Raw genomic sequence first — 22,289 nt, 5'->3', positions numbered from 1 at the left:
TCCATGTCTGTTAATGATATAATATGTTGAAATTTTTCATTTTGTCAACTTCTTTAGGAATCGTTTGTTTCACATACATCTTAAATTTTTATGGGGTGAGCATTTAGACTATCATGTGTAATTTACTTTGTAATATCGTAAGATTCTCTAATATCTAAAGATTCTCATGCATTATAGGATGGTTAGACGGACGACATGAGGATAATTTTGGGACTCCTTTTTCAAACATGGTTCCCATCTCTATTTTACTTTTTTGTTCTTTTTATTTTTTATTTCACACACATATCTCTTTTTTTTTTTTTTTTTGTTATATCGCAACTCCTTATTTTCTTTTAAAAAAATATTCATTTTTAATTTTAAACTAAAATAATGATAAATTAATAAATAATTGTAAGAAACTTGTCGAAATTACATTATATATTCTCAAACATTTTCAAAACAAATATGGTAAAAACAATGAACCGTAAAAAAACGAGTGGTTGAATGAATGTAGGAGCTCATACTCGGATGTGGAAGAAATGGAAAAAACACAAGAAATCAAACCAAATGGAATAACTTTTTGGGATTAATTTTGCATCTGAACTGATGGGAAAGCCAATAAAATGATACCAAACCAAATATATAATTATAAAATGTAATAAACAATAACCTTAGAAAGTTGAACCCCACAGCTCATTATTAGAAACCCTACCTCCCAACTATTTCATCACTATCATATCTTTTCCTTTTCTTTTCATCTTTTCAATCACTTCATTCTCTTATTCTCTCTTCTCTACTTCCATGTTCGATCATCTAAAATTCTGCTACAACAAATAATATTATTTTTAATTTAAACTAAAATAATTTATAGTTCAACGTAAATTATTATAATTTAATTATATAATAATCTAAGGCTATAATTACTCATTTTCCACGTTAAATGCCCATTTTTAATAGTAACAAACTAAGAATCACATACTATGTGAGCAGTAATAATCACTATACTTCTACTGATGGTAGCAACAACAATGTTTTCGTTTTCTCTTCTCCAATTTGAATTTAGGAATTATATTGAATTCGAGGAGGGTTATATTGAATTGAGTGGGTGAGGAGGGGGGGTTATATTGTGGATTGTAGACGTTGCTCTAAATAATTTGTATGTGGATGAATATTGTTGGTGAATGTTATTGTTGAGTACATTTTAGTTAAGGTTTGGTTAAAATATGTTGCTTTTACAATTTATAGTTAGTTTGTGGTTGAATTGGATTTATATTTGATTTTGTAGGAGTGGTTGAATTGGAGTTAGTTTATGGATGAATATTGTGGAATGTTGTTATTGTATCAATATTTGTTGTTCAACTTGCTACTAAGACTACTAGTTCGTTGAAGTACTTGATAAGTTATTAGTTTTGTTTAGTAATAAACTTTTCCATAACTTCGAGTATTGTTATCTGAATTGGAAATTTTAGTAATAAACTTCTCCAAATTAGGTGTGGTGGTACCCATATGGGGCTACTTCCATATTCCATTGTAGGTATAGGTCATAAATACTTGATTTGATTTGAAATTACTAATTGATTTTGATGAGATTGATTTTGATGAGATTGATTTTGCTGCAAGATATTGGATACACTGAGATTGTTTAAATAGCTTGATGTTTAACTTCTCGACGCTATATTGACAGCGTCTTCGACATTCATACGTCGAAAGATGTCTAGGAACTCTCGACACTGCATATTGTGTGTCAGAAGTTGCTCTCCTGACACTTTTTTTTTTACTCGTATCTCGACATATATTTATGCATTGGGAAAGTTTTTTTCGACGCTCAATTTTGTGCGTTGGGAGAGTCTCTTTTCTTGTAGTGCTAATAAGTGAACCACCAACCAAATCGAATTGAACCAAATTGGTTTGGTTCGATACTAATATTCTTGTAAATCAGTCCAACCCGAACTAAATCGAATCGGTTCAGTTTGATTTTTTTTCACCCCTACCCTCAAGTAGTCCTTTATCCATCTAACTCTTATTTGGACAAACTTAATTCTTTTCATCAAAGCATACCTTCTGTCTGATAGAGTTCAATCACACCATTAGTACTTTCGAAGTTTCACTGTTCGACACTTGAAAAAGTAGTTAAGGCTTAAGAACTCATGACCAAAACTTTTCTCTATTATTTGTCTTAACTTCTTGTGGATTCAATTTCATGCACACTAGTAGAAGAAGAAAGTAAAGAAATAATTGTTTTTAACATTATTAGGTGCACTATGTACCTATTAACTATTTTGATCATGAGAGAAGTATATGCTAAAAAATTTGGTATCTCTATATTCACAAATTAATTTTCAGTTTAAGCACATGATATATATATATATATATATATATATATAACACAATATTATCATAACTATTAAAAACAGGAAAATGTTTGAGATCATACTATACACGTCTTTAATTAACCGCACATTCTCAGATACTTAAATTTATACCGTCTCTATAAAGTTCGTATGGTGTCTTAACCAATTTTTGTGTGGATTGTTCTTTGGAATAAACCGGATATATTTTATTTTAGATAACCTAGAACTTATATGCTTAACATTCATCAACTTTATTGGAAAATACATATAGACATAAGCCATACATAATCTTTGTCAACCATAGCATATGAAATATTACTTTCATTTATGAGAATTAAACTTTCTCAAATTTATCGCAATAGCATTTCATTTGGGGTATGGAAAGCAATGCAATGACATAGCATTATTATTTTCTTGCTACTCATAAACTTGCTAAATTCTCACATGTGGAACAACCCACCAATCAAAGTATATTCAATGTATTTGAATCAATCAAGCAAACCACCAAATTAAACCATGATTATCCAAATTGAGAATAATTTAGAAATAACAAAATCAGAAGCATTTACGTAACAAACCACCTTTAACCACAATCATGTAAATGGGGAATATTTTACTATCTATTAGGTGCATAAATGACAATCAATATAAGCATCACAAAGTGAACATTTAATATGTTGAATCAGTCGGATAACTTGGTCAACACACCATTTAAAAAATGAATATAGAAGGAAATCAATTCACCCATGAAATAATTCTTTAAAAAGAAAATTTGACCATCATCATCATCTAATATCTATCAATTAAAAACTCATCACCAACACACATGACAATTAGCATAAAATAATCAAGAAGGATAACTCTCTGTCACAAATGAAAAACTCAAAATGCTATGTTATCCATTGATTTAATTATATGCCCAAATACCCTCTTGCCTACAACAAAATCAACGAATAAGAAAGTTACGTGCTTCATTTGAGTACCTTAGATATCTAATTCTGTAAAACATGGTCATTATTCTATTGTACCCATCTATATATTGCAATTATTAATTACTCATTATATTAACTTCCAAAAACATTAGAATAATCTTTATGCGTAAACAATGGTATGCTTACCATTCTGATTGTAATTTAATTGAAGAAAATTTCTTCTAAAATTCAGCCCCTAGAAATTAATTGAACTCTTCAAAATATTTTATATTATTTCTAACCATTTTATAGGAAAGCCTTCTAGTATAGCTTGATATTTCCAACTTCCATTTAGCATTTGATATATCCTCACATTACATAAAATCAATTATGAATCATACTATTCTCAAATGCTTATTCTCTTTGTTTTTAAACTACAACTTTACTCACCTTTCTGAGCATGATTGTAAGGGTGAGTTCAATATTATATCAAAGCTAAAATAAACAAGTTTTTCCATTCACCTGTCTGAATATCACATTAGAGTTATTTGAACTTTCCTTTATTCGTTTATGAGTTGGAGCAGAAGGTCATACACACACTTAATTAAGAAATTTCGATTATGTTACATATATATATATATACTTATAATTTACTAATTTTGAATATGTGTGTGAAAGACGATTTTAATTATGTTCTAACGATATGATTAAGATTTCGTTAAGTAACTTTTTTTTTTTTAACTTTTGTTTATAAAAAACAAAATCCATATATGTTTGGTAACTAATTAATTTTGTTTTTAGAAAGAAAATGATTTTTAATTTTTTTTCATTTTCAATTAACCTTCCTAATTTAAAAACAAGTTTTTTTGTTTAAAAAAAAATCAAAAAATGAATTAGTTGTCAAACATCTTGTTTTTTTAAAAAAGTTAAATAAAAAAAAAAAAACAAATAGTCAAACATGTTTTAAATAATTAAATATAAAAAATATTTTGAATAAAATATATTATATCATTTTTTAAAATTAAAATATGTATTACAAAATATATTTTAATCGTAAAAATGTTGAAAATATTTAAAAATACAACAAAAATATCATTATATTATAGATATACTACAATTTATCGCAATAGACTAATGTTTGTATCAATTACGATATGCAAAAATAAGAGTCTACTTAATCTATCATATATAGATAGACTAATTATTTTTCAATGCAAACCACGCTGATAGATTAATTAATAATAATTTATAGCCAACCTAATACTCAAGAGGATAATCAACCTTGTTTTATGATTTATAAATATCAAATACATCTCATGAAATTGTTTAAACTGAATCTAGTTTATAAATCTAATGAATAATATGCATAGCAAACATATATCTAAAAATGTGTTTCATTTATATTCTCTGCTAATAATAATAAGAGGTCTAGCAAAATGATTGATTTTAATCAACAATTTCTTTAGAAAATTTCTATAAATTTCTCAAGAAATAGCGATGAAACTTCTAATATTGTTATCATACATATATACTGGAAAAAGACTTTGATAAAAACATTTTGACTTCTAATTTAAGCACTTTTTCATTTCAAAATCTCTCAAAATTTCGTGGTTATGTTTATCTGTTTAAATCCCACTTTTAAGAAGCTACTTCTTAATTTAAGCAATTCTTATTATTTTTTTAATTAAATGTTTTTCTATATTTCATTTTTTTTATCTGTAAAAGAGTGTTTGAGATTAAACAAATTTGTTTTTATTACTTTAAGTTATACTGTAGATTACTACATATTTGGAAGCTTTTTGGTTAATTATTATTATCACAAAGCCAGCTTGGTACGCAATCCATCTTCGAAGTGGTTCTTCAAAAATTAGTTCTTAGATTAATTAACTCAACTTTTTAAAGTACATTTCATTTATTAAGCAGAATAAAAGAAAATACTTAAAAAAGGAACTTTTTTCTTTTAAATAACTATTCCAAATTGGTAGTACAAAGAGTTGAGTACAGTTGAAATCCCTTTCAAAGATACAAAAAAGGGTTTGGGGTTTAATAATTGACATTAGCTTAGGTATTTGTTTGGGGTGATTTGAAAAAAACCACCATTTTTCCCTAAATAGTTTTGAAAATGTCACTTTTCCCCAATTTTTTTTTTTTTAAAAACAACATTTTTTTCCAGTTGTCCCAGGGTGTGCAGATATTTGATCATAAATGTAAAAAGAATGAATGTGCACCACACAGTCTTAATAGTTAAAGAACTGTAGATGATACTATTACGCAGCACTGCATCTATCATTCAACTCGTCCCATCATCTTATATTCTACTAAATAATAATAAATAAAAAAGCACTTGAGCTTTTATCATCTAAAATAAAATTTTGAAAAAAATAAAGTATTCAAATGAAAAACAAATGAATTTTTTTTATTATATTTGTAAACGTTTTGTAAAATAATTTGTCTATTTTAAAATACAATTCATATAATATTCTTTATAGAAGCCTTACCAGAAAATTCATGCCATTCTTGTTTGATTCCCTAAATAAGTAAACCAATAAGTTAAACATTGAGAAGATGGCAAACACATCCTTCAATTTGGCTTTGAGTGTAAATTTTGTCTTTCAAAAAGTTCAAAAGAAAAAAGAGAAAGTTTATTGAGAGTTGATGCGTTTTCCATCATATATAAATCCAAACTAATAAGGTAATAAGTTACAAATAAACACAAAATTTTATAAATTACAAACCTTATAAAACATTACACGACATGTATTACACACTACCTCATACCTCATTGTATATTATTCTTCTTATTTGTATTATGGCTATAATAATCAAGAGTTCTTTTTTGAAGGGTTTTATTGGTTTCCCTAATTATAGAGCAGATGCAATGAACAATGGCTTCTGATTTTCAACTCTATCAATGCTTTTTTCTGCCTTCAACAAAGCATCAAGTTCTTTCACAAATCTTTCCATAGCTGGAGCAGGCAAACATAGAGGCACCAAAATTCCTCTCTCTTCTTTCTTGTTTTTGAATGGTATATAGAAGCTCGCCACGCCTGGGATTGCTCCTACGCCTCCTTTGGCCGGTCCTCCATACGTAGCCTTTCCCCACCCGAAGTCTACATCCTCGAACCCCGCTCTTGTCACGTCTGACACAAGGTACGACCTCACCACAGTGAAATGAGGCCTTCCTTTTATCATCATAAGGTCTGCCACTGACTTCATGTACTCCTCCGTCACGTCCGCCTTAGCCTTTCGGACTAATTCCAAAGCATACCCTAATGGGTTTTGACAAAGCTTCCCTGCAGTTGTGAGTGCTACTGGAAAAGCAAACGCGTTACCGTAATATCCGGTTGGCAATGGAGGGTTGAACTTGGAGCGAGAGTTGACGATGCAGAGTACTCGCACTTCCTCTTCCGGATCGGGCTGGAGAGATATAGTGCGGAAGCGCCAGAGGCAAGCAGTGAGGACCTCAAAGGAAGAGCACTGACGAAGGTGGCTAGGTAAGGCATTACGAATAGCTGCGATCTCGGATGGGCCAAAGAAAAAGGACCTATGTGCCATGTCGTCAAGCGGGATGATAGTGCCTTTGGTATCGACAACTTCATCGTACTCGCGATGATGACATGTAACTTTTGGCGGATCCCGTGCATTTAAGAGAGCCCTTTGCCAAACAGGACGAACCGAGGGAGCAGTTGCTCCACGAGCCATCTCACCAACAGCCATCATGAATTGAACAAGACCAGAAGCATCACTCATGGTATGATTCAAACGAAGAGCCAAGATAAAACCACCACACTTGAGTCTCGTAACCTGGATGAGCAATAACGGACAATCAAGAACCCCGCTAGAGTTCGGAACATCGAAAAGAAGCTCTTCCAAACAAGGAAACGGAGGCTGAAGTGCATCGCCAAATTGTTCCAAACTAACATCCGCATCCGCTTCAGTAAACAAAACACCTTCTCCCGTGCATTCAACAAAAAGCTTCCGTCCGGGTCCTTCCCTAAGCCGACCGGCAAAGGGATAATAAAACACCAAGGCCTTGGCAATGGCTTCCTTTATAACCCTTGCAGGGTCAGTCCCAGCCATTCTCGGATCGTGACGGTAGAATTGAATAACAGGGATTTGAAAGCGAAGGCCTTCTTGGTCATCAATATCAGAGAGTTGCTTGAACTCATGAGGAGTAGGGTCTGATGGAGGAATTAGTTGAGGTTGGGATCTTTGAACTTGAAAGACAAGAGAAGAAGCCATATTGAGGGATTGAATATAATTAGAATATTATATGATGTGTGAGATTTGAGTGAGAGTAAAATGGAGAGGAGGATGAATTTATAGAGAGAAAGAAATGGGAAAAGAAATGGAAAGTAGTTAGGAATGTAATAGGAAATTGTGAGAGGGAGGTAGCTAGGAGGGATACTAGAAATTGTGGTGGCAGTTTCATGTCAAATATATCATCAACGAACTTTCATTGCTTTAAAGACTAGATTTTTGGCTTTGGTATTGCATGTGGTGGGTATGTGTGTGTTGCATTTTCACATTTGTGTGTGTGGGGCAATTGAAAAAAAAAGGTTGTTTCTAAAAAAGATTCAGAAAACGGATATTTTCCAAACTATTTAGGTAAAATATGTGGTTTTTTTGGTATTTTTTTTGTAAGTATTAGCGATAGTTTACTTTTTATTATTTCCTAAACCCTAAGCCCTAATTATTATTAGTGAAATGACCATAAATTACAATTATTCATAATTTTTTAAATAATAATTTTTACATAATTTTTATTATTTTAAAATTTTAATATTGTAATAATTATAATAAAGATAATAATAATAATAGAAAAGATAATAATAATAACAATAATAATGGTAAAAACATGGAATACGTTTTTTCTGAAGAGATGCATTCTAATAATGCTAAAAAAATTACTCCTTTTACCAAAATAAACCCCGTTTTTTTTTCAAATAAGCGGTGTGTGTATGCAACAACAATTTGTAATAATATATATACATTATTATCTGTAAGACTTTAAAAAGTAAATGGTGAAGAGTCCCTATCAAAGTGGGAAAATATACCAAAGGGCATTTATTTTTTTAATACAGTCAATGTTTTCTATATGAAATTTCATTGGTGTTTCTAATCTAATTCAAGGAAGTTTTGTTCTTATCTTCAAACAACATTTTTAAAAGAAATTGTTGTGAAATTGAAGTATAATCTTCCTTTGCAATTGCTATTCCATTTTACACTGATTTTGTTTTCCAAAAGTTATACATTCTTTTGTTTTTTTTTTTCCTTTTCCAACTACGTTGATAAAATCTCTCTCTCTCAATACTTTACACATAAATTTAGGTACAAGTTGAATTCTTGATGAAATTTAAGAAACAAAAACAAACATTTAAAATTTAGCTTTTCTACTTTTAAAAAATTGGGTTAGTTTTTAAATCCAACTTTTAAAAACATTGATAAAAGATAGACAACAAAGTAAGAAATTTAGAGAGATAAAAGAGTGTTTGTTGACTTAGTTTTTGAAAATATAAATAAAACATAAAAAAAGAAATGGTTATCAAAACAAAATTAGATTATTTATTATTTATTATTTATTATTTATTTTCGTTTGAAAATTTGGCTTGATTTTGCAAATTTTATATAGAAAATAGGCAAATAGCATGAAAACCATAGTAGAATAGAAGTGAGAATTATAAGGTGAATTTTCAAATTTTAGAATAAAAATGATCAAATGGGTCTTAAAATTTGTAATTACTATAATATACAATCTTTTGACTCAATCTAAGCTAAGATTATGTGTGTTGTAGGTTTTAAATAATGGCAATTAAAATTTTAGTTGTGAAATGAAGAGAAACAATTTGGAAAGATTTAGCTTTTAAACTAGAAAAAATTAAAAAGTAGCAATAATGTTTAGTACTAAACTAATACTAATACTAAGATATAATGATTTTTGTACTAAATTATTGTGGTTTAAATATAGTATTGAGTTGGTATATTATATATCAACTCACCAATATACCAACTCACCCCAACTCTCCCTTTCCAATATTTCCAATGGTTCATCCATCAACCATATATTATTGACAATTACCATTTTTTCACATTCAATTCCAATGACTAATTTTTTACTCCGACAATCGATTTTTGACTCCTGCAACCACGCCTTCGACAACCGATATCTGGCTCCAACAACCACCTTTGATGATCGATTTCTGACTTTGAAAACTACCTTCAACGATCGTTTTTTGGCTCCAACAAACCACCTCCAATGATAAGCTGCGATGACCACCTCTAACAACCACCTATGTGTAACCAACTCCACGACCAATTTTGGGCTTCAATAACAAACTCCAATGAAAATCAACTTTGATGACCACTTGCATGTGATGAATTTCAGGCTCCGACAACAAACTCAGGCGACTATTTCCAACATCAATTTTGGTCAACCAACTTTTGTCTCTGATGACCACTTACAACTATAAACTTTAATTTGGTGAAGATCACATTTGATGATCAACTTCCACAACAAAAACTTCTACTTTGGACTCCAACAACTACCTTTCTACAATAAACTTCAATGAAAATCACCTTTGATAATCAACTACAATGACATGTGCTTTTAAGTACTAAAAAATAACTTGTTTGCCAAAAATGCTTTTAGTACAAAATTCAAATTACTATTTTATAATGCTTAATAGTTGAATATTTGATAGTAATTTGGTATCGTGAAGTTGTCTAAGGATGGTTGGGTCATTCTTATAGACTTATTTGTCACAAGCTTCTAGAAAGACGATTGGTTCTGAACAACATTACCACGATCAATGAAGATGTATTGTTTGTACTTACTTAGTAGGACTAACCAAATTAACTATTTTAAAGGACAATATATTTTATAGAGAGACGTTGCAATCTCGTCCATAAACAAAATTTCAAATTTAGTTAGGATTTACTAAAGTTGAAGGTTGTTTGTAAAATACACTACCTTTCTCAAATGCATGATATTCTGCCCCGTGTTGGATTTATTAAAATACATTATATTTTGAATCTATAAATTATCCTATAATGAGGGACAAAGTCAATATTAATATAATTAAACTATGCCCATAACAAGTCGTTCTCGGAACTACACTGTAATTAAGAGCATATCCTAACTTATTCCAGATAGTGTTAAATTTGAGCACATTGCTTAGGTACCTACGTATAATCTTTATGTTCAAAATAACCAATATGTTAGATTTACAATAATTGAATGCATAAATACAAAAAAAAAAAAAAAAGACATATCGTCGATGTCAGGCGAGTTTAGCAGCACAAGGGGTGCAGACATATCGTCGATGAAAAGTCGCGTCGTTCCTGACGTGCGTGAGAGAGGGAGAGAAATGGTTAGCGGAAGGGAGGAAAAATGAAGAAGGAGGGGCGGCGCGTGGATCTTCCATGAAGAAGAAGAAGAGAAGGAGGCAGAGAAAGGGTTTGGAAATATTTTATAAGTTTTATTTTAATAAATAAACTATGTAATGTTTTTAGAATTAGGAAAAAATCTGATTTTAATAAACTTTTGATTTAAAATGAATTTTATTTTAATAAATTAAATAAATTATTTGTGTATCTTTTATGACACCAAATAACTGTCGCGAAAAGTGAAATAAAAAAAAATTCGTCTTTTCCTACAAAAAAAAAATGTGGATTTTTAGCTTTTGTGACCGTCTATTTTCATCCATTGAATTTTGGGATGTACACGACAATAGATACTTAATATTAAAACATTCATTACATAAATTTATTATTAAATTGTTATATTTCACTCCTATTTTTTCTTTGTCTAGTGTATACATGATACTCGTAAACAAGTAAACACAAACTGCTAATATAATAAAATTGCTTACATATGATTCTTATTCCAATACATTTCAATCTAAAACAACATACTACTTATCTCAACAAGTTACGTTATTGTGCGAAATCCTAATTGAATTAAGCATACATCGCTACTATTCGTAACTTTGATAGCAAACCAATATAAAAGACATTTCAAATACACATTTCCATGTTGCTCATCTTATTTAATTTTTGATTAAAATATTTTCCTAAAAACTATCTATTCTGGGCATAGTTGTTTTTTTATTTTCTCACATGTCAGCACACAAAACATAAGTACAAAAATCTACATTACATCTAAACACTATTTTCTTTTACCACGTACTAATGGCAAGTATTTTAAACCTTTAAAAAAGTTTATAGAGTGTATTAAAAATATTTTTAAAACAAAATTAATTAAAATTATTTTTTAAACAAAATAAAGTAAGTACTAACTTTTATTAAAAAACAATAAAATCTAAGATAATTTTCTATAGATAAGATTGAAATGCCTCTAAACATTAGATTGGTAGGTTGATTTTAGGTTTAAACTCAATTGAATAATTTAATAAAAAAAACTACTTAAGTAAACATATAATTCAAGATCGAATTTTCTTAAATGGTTTCTTTCATATCCCACCATTGTTGAAGTTCAACTAAAGGAAGAATATATAAAAATATTATGTAATGTTAATTTTAAATTTTTGCAAGTGAATGTGTTTTTATAAGTGAATCTGAAATGAGTTTTTCCATCCTTTTTCCTCTCAATTTCATTTCAACACACACAAAAAGAGAAAGAGTTCCTGGGAACTATGGTGCTAATCAAATAGAGACATGTTAAATACAAACATCAACGACAATATATTTCATCCACCTTACAGTATGGTGTTAATCAAGTTTCTAAATTCTTTAACTTGTTTAGACAAAACACAACCTTACAGTAAAGGCACTCTTCCATATGGAGTTGGTTTCTCAAAGAACTGAAAATAAAGAGAACCCAATCGATCATTTAGATGCAAAAGTGCTTCTTGTTCAGATCCTCCATCTTCAGAAGAAATACTTCCACTTCCTTCCCATCTCCCTAATTTATCACTATCACTCTCTATTCTTAAAAATCACTATAAGAATCCCTTGTATCTCCATCACCAGATTCTGTTTCTTTCCTGAAAAACAGATAAGTCTTAAAAATCATGAATTTTTCGGTTTAATTGAGAAAGAAATAGAGAAACTACCTAAAACCATTAGCACTTTATTCACTCAACTTTGGCTCCATCAGCAATATTGAGTTAATGTTTCTCCATTGTTTAAAGTGATTGGACTTTGGCTCCATTAGCACTTTATTCATTCAACTTTGACTCCATCAACAATATATTACATCCACCTTAACCGTATTTAGACAAAACACAACCTTACAGTAGTCCAATCAAGTAAAAGATCTACATATAACTAGGGTGTAAACACGTTGGGATGGGTTGGGTTGAGAGACATTCTCAACCCAACCCATATTTTTGGGTAGGTTGGGTTGCCAACCCGAATAGGATTTAAGCTTTCAACCCAACGCATAAAATATGGGTTGGGTTGGATTGTCGGGTTATACTTTTTTTTCTATTTTTTTAGATTCTAATGTTTATAAAGTTCAAAATTGTTCTTGTTCTCAATAAAAAAAAGTTCAAAATGAAAAGAGGGGAATGCAATGCAAATTTCAAAGTGATAATCTAATTATTTAACTTTTATCAAATAAATAATATATATATATATATATATATATATATATATATATATATATATATATATATATATATATATATTAATTCGGGTTTGGTTGGTTTGAACCGGAATTCAACCCTTCAACCCAACTCAACCCGAAAAAATTCAAAATTTTCAATCCAACCCAACCCACATTTTAAACTAATCCAACCGGCCATCCCATATAATACCGTGTTACACGTTGGATGGGGTTGATCGAATTTTTCTTACACCCCTACTTACATCCATCTACCCACAGACACTTTCATTCTGCTTTACAATGTAGATATACAAGAAATTTTGAGGGACTCCTTTAGGAGCTGGCCTAATTAACAAACATATATAATTTAATTTCAACATACAGAAAGAGAAAGAGATCAAGTAGTATGTAATTTTAATTCATTCAATTTCTAGATTTTGTTTTTGTTTGCTTTTTAGAAGTTTTCAATTAACAAATTTAAAACTGAAAGAGAATAAAAGAAAAAAGAAAGAAGAAAGAGAGAGGAAGAAGAAACGAAGAAACGAAGAAACGAAGAATAAGAGTTTTCCGATGTCATCCGCCGTCGGGTGCTTCCTCACTCACCAGATTGGAACCTTGCACCAACTCTAAATTCCACAAAATGCCTAACAAAATCAACCAATTTTAACAAAAATCAAAATCAACCCGCCTCAAGAGTGCGATGGTTTCTGCAATTGTTCAACAAAAATCAGAAATAAAAATATCCACTTCCTTCTTCAATTGCACCTCTCCACTCGACGATTTTCGCGACTTCCACCAGCTCTACTCAAGGTGGCCTTCTTAGTGAATTCGACATTAGAGGGAAAGAGAGAAAATGAATTTTTGGATACGAAAAGAGAGAGGGAATTAAGAAGAGGAGAATGGAAACGAAGCGAGAGGAAAGAGAGAGAGGGAGTATGAAAGAAGAGGGAAGAAGAGGAGAATGGAAAGGAATGGAGAGAAGGGATTACGAGAATGAGAGGGGGGATTATGGGATGGAGTTTGAGGGATCACTTCTACAAATTAGGACTTTAACCATGCAAATTGACGAAAATTAGGACTTCAACGACCCAAAATTTGCGTCATCTAACGACGAATGCTCAATTATCTCGATTGCTGACGATGAAGAAGAACCAACCGAGATGCCTAGTCATTCCTACTAAGAAGGTGGATCTAACTGCAAGTACAAGTTGGATCGCCGACGACAAGCCATTGCAAAAAGAAAAGAAGAAGTTCTTACTCGAACAAAAAAGAAGAAAAAAAAGAAGAGAAAAAGGAAGAAAGATAAACTTTTCATACATTTCCTACATTTGGTTGCCAACAAATCCAATTTCTAGGAAGATTAAGAATGATATTTAATTTTTTTTTATATATAACAAATCTAATTCCTAAAACATTAAGAATGATATTTAACCTTTTTTTTTTAAAATAACGAAAAGATAATTCAATTATATATATTTTTTTTAAAAAAATACAATTGTAATACTAATTTTGGGATAAACCTCAAAATTCATTTTTGAGATAATTAAAATATTTCAAAATTTTCAAAAAAAAAAAAAAAAATTAATCCCAAATTTAATATTAAAATTTAGGTTCAAAATTCAAGTTAATTTAACTTGCATATATGACATTTTTTTATCTCAAATTTAAATCGGAGTCATAAATCCAATTTTATCTCAAGATTGAGGCTACATTTTTATCTTAAATTAAAATTAGTCATTCCAAATTGTCATGCATCCTCAAGACAAATTAATGTATCATATAAACCTCATCTTTATTTTAAATTAAAATTTGGTTATGTTACAAATTTTATTTTTTAAAAAATTAAATTAAAATTTTTACCCTCAAATCAAATTAAATTGTAAATAAAATTTTAAATTTTTCTCAAATTAATTAAGGTTGGGCTATATTCCAACTCTTATTTCAAATTTAAATCAAATTCATGTACAAAATTCATAGTTTGATTATAACTAAAACAAAGCTCCTACTTTGACTTCAAATTTATCTTTTTCGAGATGTATTCATCCATATACATGCATAAATCTCGCAAAGGAACATTTGTTGAATAGAAAATTTTGAGACCAATCACAAATTGCCACATCATTTACTAAATTAACAAAATATAAATAATTGAATTCGAGACTAATTAAAAAATTGACGTGTCCCAAATTAAAATTGAAAATAGAAATTGACCAATTATGTTCATGCCACATGTTTTCATCATAATCGTTGGATCAAGTTAATTATTTTGTTTAAATTACATAGGCTAAGTTCAATTGAGCTAAAAATAATAAGAGTTTAATTACAATGGATGACTATTTTAACAATAATAATTAAGAATATAGCAACATTTTAAAAAAAATTGTAAATATAACAAAACTATCACTGATAGACTTGTATCGCTGATAGATTTCATATGGGATATCAGTGATAGACTTTTTATTTTTATTTTCGTGAAAGTTATTAACTACTTTCGATTGTTTGCATATACTTTTTTCATTTCTTAATGATGCAGTTTTATTGGTTGTTCAAACATTTTTTATTTATTTCGGAGGGTATCCCAGTGACTTAGAAAATTTATAACATTTTATCAATGCTATGAAGTTATTTGATATAATGTTTTCAAGTTCAGCTGACCATACCCTCACGTAAAGGTAGTGCTCATTGAATCTTCTTGCATTTGAAATGGTCTATAGTGACAGATAACTGATTGTGTGGCACATTGCACGGATTGCACCAATTTTAGAGATTAATAGTTGTTCATTTACAATGTATATGGACCCTTAAAGCATTCTTTGTATCGTGACATGCTTTTTTTGTTTTTGTTTTTATCAAGCTGTCTTAGGTACCCAAAGTTGAAACTCTATTAAAATTTGATGGGTTAAAAAGGACAATAATTGTATCAAAATTTTATATCCAACGGTCAAATAGTAAAAGAAACGGTGGGGGAATGCTCATAGTAATATATTCACTAAATAGTTTTCTATATTATGAACTATATTTTTTTATTATTATTTTAGTACATTAAATCTATTAATGAGACCCTACAACCATATTTTTTATTATCGATGGTGTAATAGTTATAGAATGACTGATGATATTGAATATTACCAATTTCTATTCTCTTTTTGTCTTTTGTTTGTCAAATAGTTAATTGCATCGTTATTGTTCATGAGATTTTGTTTGCAATAATGGGTATAGAAAACTTCTCATCATCATCATTTATTTTTATGTATCATTTTAATTCTTTTATATTATACTTCAAATCGATAACCATTACTCAATAACTTCTCCTACTTTTAGGTAGTTTCTTTCATTAATTTTTGTGTGATATATATATTTATCCTTTAATTTGGGTTGGAAGGCATGGGGAACTCCACTTATATTAGATTTTGGTTGTTTTGTTTTTAGTTTAAGTTTATTGTAATTTTTCTTCTAGCCAAACACATGTTTTTTTCGAATATATTATAATTAATTTTAATATATATTCGTTTACTTTTATGTTTTATTAATTTTAGCACAGTCAATTTTAATCAAATTAAATCGAATTGGATTATGAAAATATAAATATTAAACTTCATATTAAATTAAAAAAAGGGGTAAAACCTTTCGCTGATGCAGAAACGACATCGTGGTAGCTTCGAGCGATGCCACATCAGCGATTTCAACAATGTTGTCGGTGTTGGCTTAAAGTTGATGTGCTGAAACAACGTCGGGATAAGGGTTAGGCCGACGTGTTGACCATGTCGGCATATTATGAGTCGTCATATGGCCTATACCGACGTCATTCGTCTGGTTCGTCGCCATTGCTTCTTAAGACGTGTTATTTGTGACGCCGTTGCAAACGTAACATTTGGCATTGTGGAAATCCTCACCAATGCATTTCTGATTAATGGTGTTGGCATGTAGTTATTTTTGTAGTATTCGTAAAATAAAATAAAAAATTGTCATGAACTGTTTTTCTCTAAATGTTTTTGTTATGTGACGAGTAAATTATTAATATAATTAAACATGATTAAGGTGGGTCTGAATGGACAGTTTAAGTACTTTAAAAAGGTATTTCAAAAGTAGGATCCTGAAAACAAATCTTATTTGGATGGAAATTTTATACATATATTTTACTCCAAATATAATTTTTAAAACCACAATTATGACTATATAATATATATATATAGTCAAGTGAGACCCACCTTAAACAATCTTATTTATTACAAAGCAGATGGAATAACTTCATCAACCACTTATTTCACTTGAAATGAGGCATGGAAATTTTCCCTAAATCTTTCCATGGCTGGAAGAGGCAAGCATAAAGTTATCACAATTCCCTTTTCTCCATTTCTATTCATGAAAGGTATACACGAGCTTGCCATACCTCTTATAATTCCGGACCCTCCGGTTATAGGTCCTCCAAAAATGGCCTTTTCCCATCCAAAGTCCACATTTTCGAACCCAATTCTCGTTAAGTCTGACATGATAAATGATCCAACTGTAGTGAAACCGGGTCGTCCTTTAATCACCATAAGATCCACCGTAGACTTTATGTACTCCGCCGTCGCCTTAGCCTTAGCCTTCCTAATCAAGTCTATAGCATAACCAAGTGGGTTCCCACAAAGCTTCGCAACGGTGGTGATTACTGCAGGAACAACTACGGCGTTACCATAATACCCTAATGGTATGTCGATCTTCGAGCGTATATTCACAACGCAAAGAAACCGCACTTCCTCCTCTGGTTTAAATTGAAGGGCTATGGTACGGAGGCGCCAAACATAGGCAGCGAAGACCTCGAAGGAGGAGCAATCGTGAAGATGGGCAGGCAAAGTTTGGCAAAGAGTGGAGATTTGATGTTGGCTAAAGAAGAATAATTGATCGATCATGTTATTGACTGGAATGAGGGTGCTCTTCGTGTCGACTACTTGGTCGTATTCATAATGGCGAAAAGTGATTCTGGGAGGGTCTCTTGCGGTTAACAGAGCTCTTTGCCATACTGGTAAAATAGATGGAGCAAAAGCTCCACGAGCTATCTCTGCTGTAGCCTTTATGAATTGGGCAATGCCCAAACCATCTGCCATAGTATGATTCAAATGAAGACCAAAGATGAAACCTCCACACTTGAGTCGTGTCACCTACATGACCAATAAAACTATGAAGTGAAATTAAAGGGCAAACTAATTGTTAGTTTCGTTTTTTAATTAGGATTAACTTTTAATTTCATACTGTCTTGTTTCTTTATAAAAATAGATGAAGGATAAAAGGAATAAATTTGAGTTTTGTTAGTTTCATTTATCTACTTTCTAATCATGTTTTCAAAACTCTCCAAGCACTTGTTTTTTCGAATTTAGCAATTATTTTTTCTTTCAACAATTTACGTAAGAATTCAAAGATTATATTATGTAAAAGGTGATTGAAAATAACTAAAAATACTCAAACTTTTTATAAGATGGATAGAACCGTACCATCAAATAAAAAGAACCAAGTATAACGAAATATGATTTCCAAAACCAAGCTTTAAACTTTTTAAAATTACATTTCCCCTCATATTAATGAAAAAAAAAAAAAGCATAACATAAAAGGAAGACAAATATGGTATACCTGAATGAGCAATAATGGAGAATTAAGGACTCCCTCATAATTTAAAGCGTTATGTATAATGTTGATCTCCATACTTGAAAGTGAATATGGAAGAGTATCCTTAAATTGTTCTAAGCTAACATCTGCATCCGCTTCAATGAACAAGATTCCTTCACCTGTACATTCTACAAAAAGCTTTCTACCTGGCCCTTCTCTCAATCTTCCTGCTAAAGGATAGTAAAACACCAATGCCTTCCCAATTGCCTCCTTTATTACCTGTTGTTTGAAGAAAATCTCATGTTAAAAAAATATGATGGGGACATCTCACAAACTTTATAGGATACATTTATCTAATTCTCATCCTGCGAGATTGAAAATCTCACATGTATATGAGTTACATCTTTTCCTCATTGTCATCTTGTGAGATAGAACGAACCTCGTGTATATTTCATATAGAACATAGTTGACTTAAAGAATACAGTATCTTAAAACACTTGTTGAACACAAAATTTTTAAGTAGACCAATTGGTTGTGAGATACATTTACATACGATATTAGAGCTGGAAGTTCGAATCAAGACAAGTAAGAAAAATAATGTAAGAACAGTTGATCAATTGGCTCTAAAAGATGTTAACCTAATTAACACACATGTCTGTGTGTGAGCGCTGACTGATTCTTTTTTCATCCTATTTTTGTCGAAAACAAAAAAATTTAAATAGTGAAAACAAAGAGAACAATCATATTGTTAAGAACTGCACATTAGAAATATAAGAGGATCTGACGATACAAAATACCATATGTGAAATATATATTTTGCTCATTTCATCGTGAAATATTGCCCGTGAGATGGTGTCTCAAGTAATTATCGATTATTACCTTCACTGGATCTCGTCCCTCCAAACTTGGATTATGGTGATAAATATTTACCAATGGCATGTGAAATCTTAAGCTTTGTTGATCATCCATATCAGAAAGTTGTTTAAATTCGTAGGGTGTAGGATTTGCTGGTGCAATCAATTCTGGTTTGCATTTTCGTACTTGAAAAGAAAAGTCGATGGTTTGCATTGTTTCCATTTGAAAAAAAGGTGAGTTAAGAGCGGAGAGTTGATATTGAAAGAGAATTGTGTATGAGAATGTGAAGGGATGACATTTATATAAAGACATGAGTGAAGTTAAAAGGGGAAAGAAAGAAACGTAGAAGTAAGTAAAGTACATGTCAATTTTGAAATCTTATCTTTCATACTTTTCATTGTTAATAATTTTTTAGATAGTTGCAAATTTAGTAATTAGATTCAAAATAATTAAGTATATAGCAATATTTTTAAAAATTTGTAAATATAGCAAAATTTGTCTAATTCTATCATCGATAAACCATGTTGCAAATATTGGTCTATCACTGATAGATCATACGAAGTCTATTAACAATACAAGTTTATTAGTGAAAGTTTTGCTGTATTTGCATTTTTTTTTAAATTTTGCTATATCTTAATTATTATTGTTGAAATGGTTATCAATTGCAAATTCTCTAATTTTTGAAAGGTTATTAAAATAATTTTCTCCTTTAATCCAATTACGTTGACATGTTTAATTCACTTAAAACCTTTATGACAACACTTATATAAAAATATAGGAAAAAATTGGTTTCCATCCACCTCCAAAAATGATTTGATAACCTCTTCCATTTTCTCTTGCTCTTTAAAATATGTTCAAAAGAAAAAGAAAGACTTGTTTGGAAATATAGCCAAATGAATCAAAATATTTATAGATAATAAAATATTACTAATATTTGTTGATCAATAATAATATATGTATATTGATGTCTATCAATATCTTTGATGGACTATGAATAACGTTTGCTAAATTAGTAAATATTTTAAGCAATTTTGTGAAGAAAAGTTTCTCAAAGAAAAAAATATAGAAATATGTTTAGGAAATTAGAATAGATAGCCAAGAAAGAAAATGGTACGTATAACATATTGACAAATATAGCAATGGTTTTCTAAAATTGCAAATATATGGCCAAAATTTAAACCTGATTCTCGATTTTTTTATTATTACGATTTTATCCGTTAGTGATCTTGGAAGGGATCTAATGAACCTAAAACTTCAATTATATGAGATTAATTAATTGAACTCTTTAATTACATTAATCAACATTTATTAACTATTATGGTTATTGTACTAAAGACTCATAGGTGCGCTCTTAACACTGTAGAATATTTTTGTATCCATATAGGATATAACAATTACAAGTCGTATAAGTCGATCAATCAAAGTTGTTTGTAACTACAATGAAGTCAAATTATTCTTTTATTCACTACAAGAAATTGTGTTTTTAGTGGCATACCAAAAACGTTACTAAAACACAAAACACATGGCTAAAAGTTATTAGCAACACAAAGTCATTCGTCGCTAGGACTGTCACTAAAAGTTTTAACAACGCAGCAATTACGCGTAGCAAAATATATACTTTTAGTGGCATTTTCGCATTACTATAAGTTTACTTTTAGTAACATATGTTATGTCACTATTTAATTTTTATAGTGACGTATTGCACTCGCCACTAAAGGTGATGTTTTAGTAACAAATAATATTGTCACTAAAGGTTAATCTATGACCGTTACAAATATATTTTGTGATGTATTGTAGTGCTGCACTAAAAATTCCTAGAGTTTATTTTAAAAAAAAAACCAATGCTTTTGTGACAACGTTATTAAAAATGCCAGTAAAAGTGTTTTATTATATATAAAATAATATACAATTTATTATATAAACCTATTATAAAATGTCAAATATAATAATCTTAAGAACTATCACTAAGCAACATGCAATAACACCAACTTTATCACAAGAAATATATGTCAAGAAACTTTAATAACTACATAAATAGTTCAAGCAATGTCAACTTAGGTTATAAGAGTTATATCAAATAAATGGATGTCCAAAGTTAGTTCCAAAGTTATAACCATGAAGTTACATCAAGAAGTTCCATGTCTTGGAATTCCTTCTAGTCTAACAAAAAATTTCTACAAATCTTGGAGTCATGAAATGATCTTTCCTAACAAAATTATATAAGATACGAACCAAAAAACTCTTTTCATATTCATTTGAAGTGAACATCAAAATCTTGTATAAAAGACCATTTGTGCATCAAAATTGAAATGTGTAACATAACAAAATAAATAAGTAAAACATGTAAGCATGCAAAAAGAAAAAAAAACTTAGGCACTTTAAATATGACACTACTCAAATGGATAAACTCAAACATTCTAAAACAATGAAGAGGGAGGGGACATGTCTAAAGGGAAAGCAACAAACTCCATAATGATGAAAGGCAGGGGCATGTCTAGCTACATCAAAAGCAACAAATTCAATATGATTGAACTAAATAAACGAAACTTAGCACTTCAAAGCATAATGATACTACTCTCAAATGGATGAAACTCAAACATTCTAAAGCAATGAGTGGGGAGGGAAAGAGGGAGGGAGACATGTCTAAATTGAAAATTCAAACATTCTAAAACATTGAAGGGACTCTAATCCTAAAACTCCATAACATTCTAATCACAAGCACCAAAATCATCACAAGAACGAATCTATGACTACCATAATTGTAGGATAGTTATATCAATTCACAATATACAATGTTTGTATATATTCTTTTAATCTGTCACTTTATGTCAAACTAATTAAAACGAGGGAGAAGAGGGGGAGGAGGCATGTCTAAATTGAAAACTCAAACAATGAAGAGAGGGGCGGGGCATCTACTGTAAAATTTAAATTTTTAGAATCTTTAAATGGTTAAAGATCCCAAATAAATGAAGAAATTGGCAAAAATGGCCCCTCTAAATTTTTATGTTTGGAAAGTTGGATACTTGATTTTTGGACCCCTTA

At 30.1% G+C, this 22,289-nt stretch overlaps 2 protein-coding genes across 2 annotated transcripts; both read right to left on the bottom strand.

Annotated features, from left to right (window-relative positions):
* Positions 1 to 5,861: 5,861 nt before the first annotated feature.
* LOC101205621 (benzyl alcohol O-benzoyltransferase) lies at positions 5,862 to 7,690 on the bottom strand. The gene has a single exon (XM_004151010.3). The coding sequence runs from the start codon at positions 7,481 to 7,483 to the stop codon at positions 6,104 to 6,106; it is 1,380 nt and encodes a 459-aa protein (XP_004151058.1). The 5' UTR covers positions 7,484 to 7,690; the 3' UTR covers positions 5,862 to 6,103.
* A 9,208-nt stretch (positions 7,691 to 16,898) lies between these two features.
* LOC105434699 (benzyl alcohol O-benzoyltransferase) lies at positions 16,899 to 19,534 on the bottom strand. The gene is made up of 3 exons (XM_011651744.2): positions 19,272 to 19,534; positions 18,417 to 18,671; positions 16,899 to 17,950 (listed from the first exon to the last, which is right to left on the bottom strand). Exons 1-3 carry the CDS (start codon positions 19,467 to 19,469, stop codon positions 17,069 to 17,071), a joined length of 1,335 nt encoding a protein of 444 aa, XP_011650046.2. The 5' UTR covers positions 19,470 to 19,534; the 3' UTR covers positions 16,899 to 17,068.
* Between the last annotated feature and the right edge of the window lie 2,755 nt (positions 19,535 to 22,289).

This window comes from Cucumis sativus, chromosome 2 (assembly GCF_000004075.3).
Source record: "Cucumis sativus cultivar 9930 chromosome 2, Cucumber_9930_V3, whole genome shotgun sequence".
NCBI lineage: Eukaryota > Viridiplantae > Streptophyta > Magnoliopsida > Cucurbitales > Cucurbitaceae > Cucumis > Cucumis sativus.
Note: the sequence above shows the minus strand (reverse complement) of the source record. Positions and strands in the feature narration are given on the sequence as shown.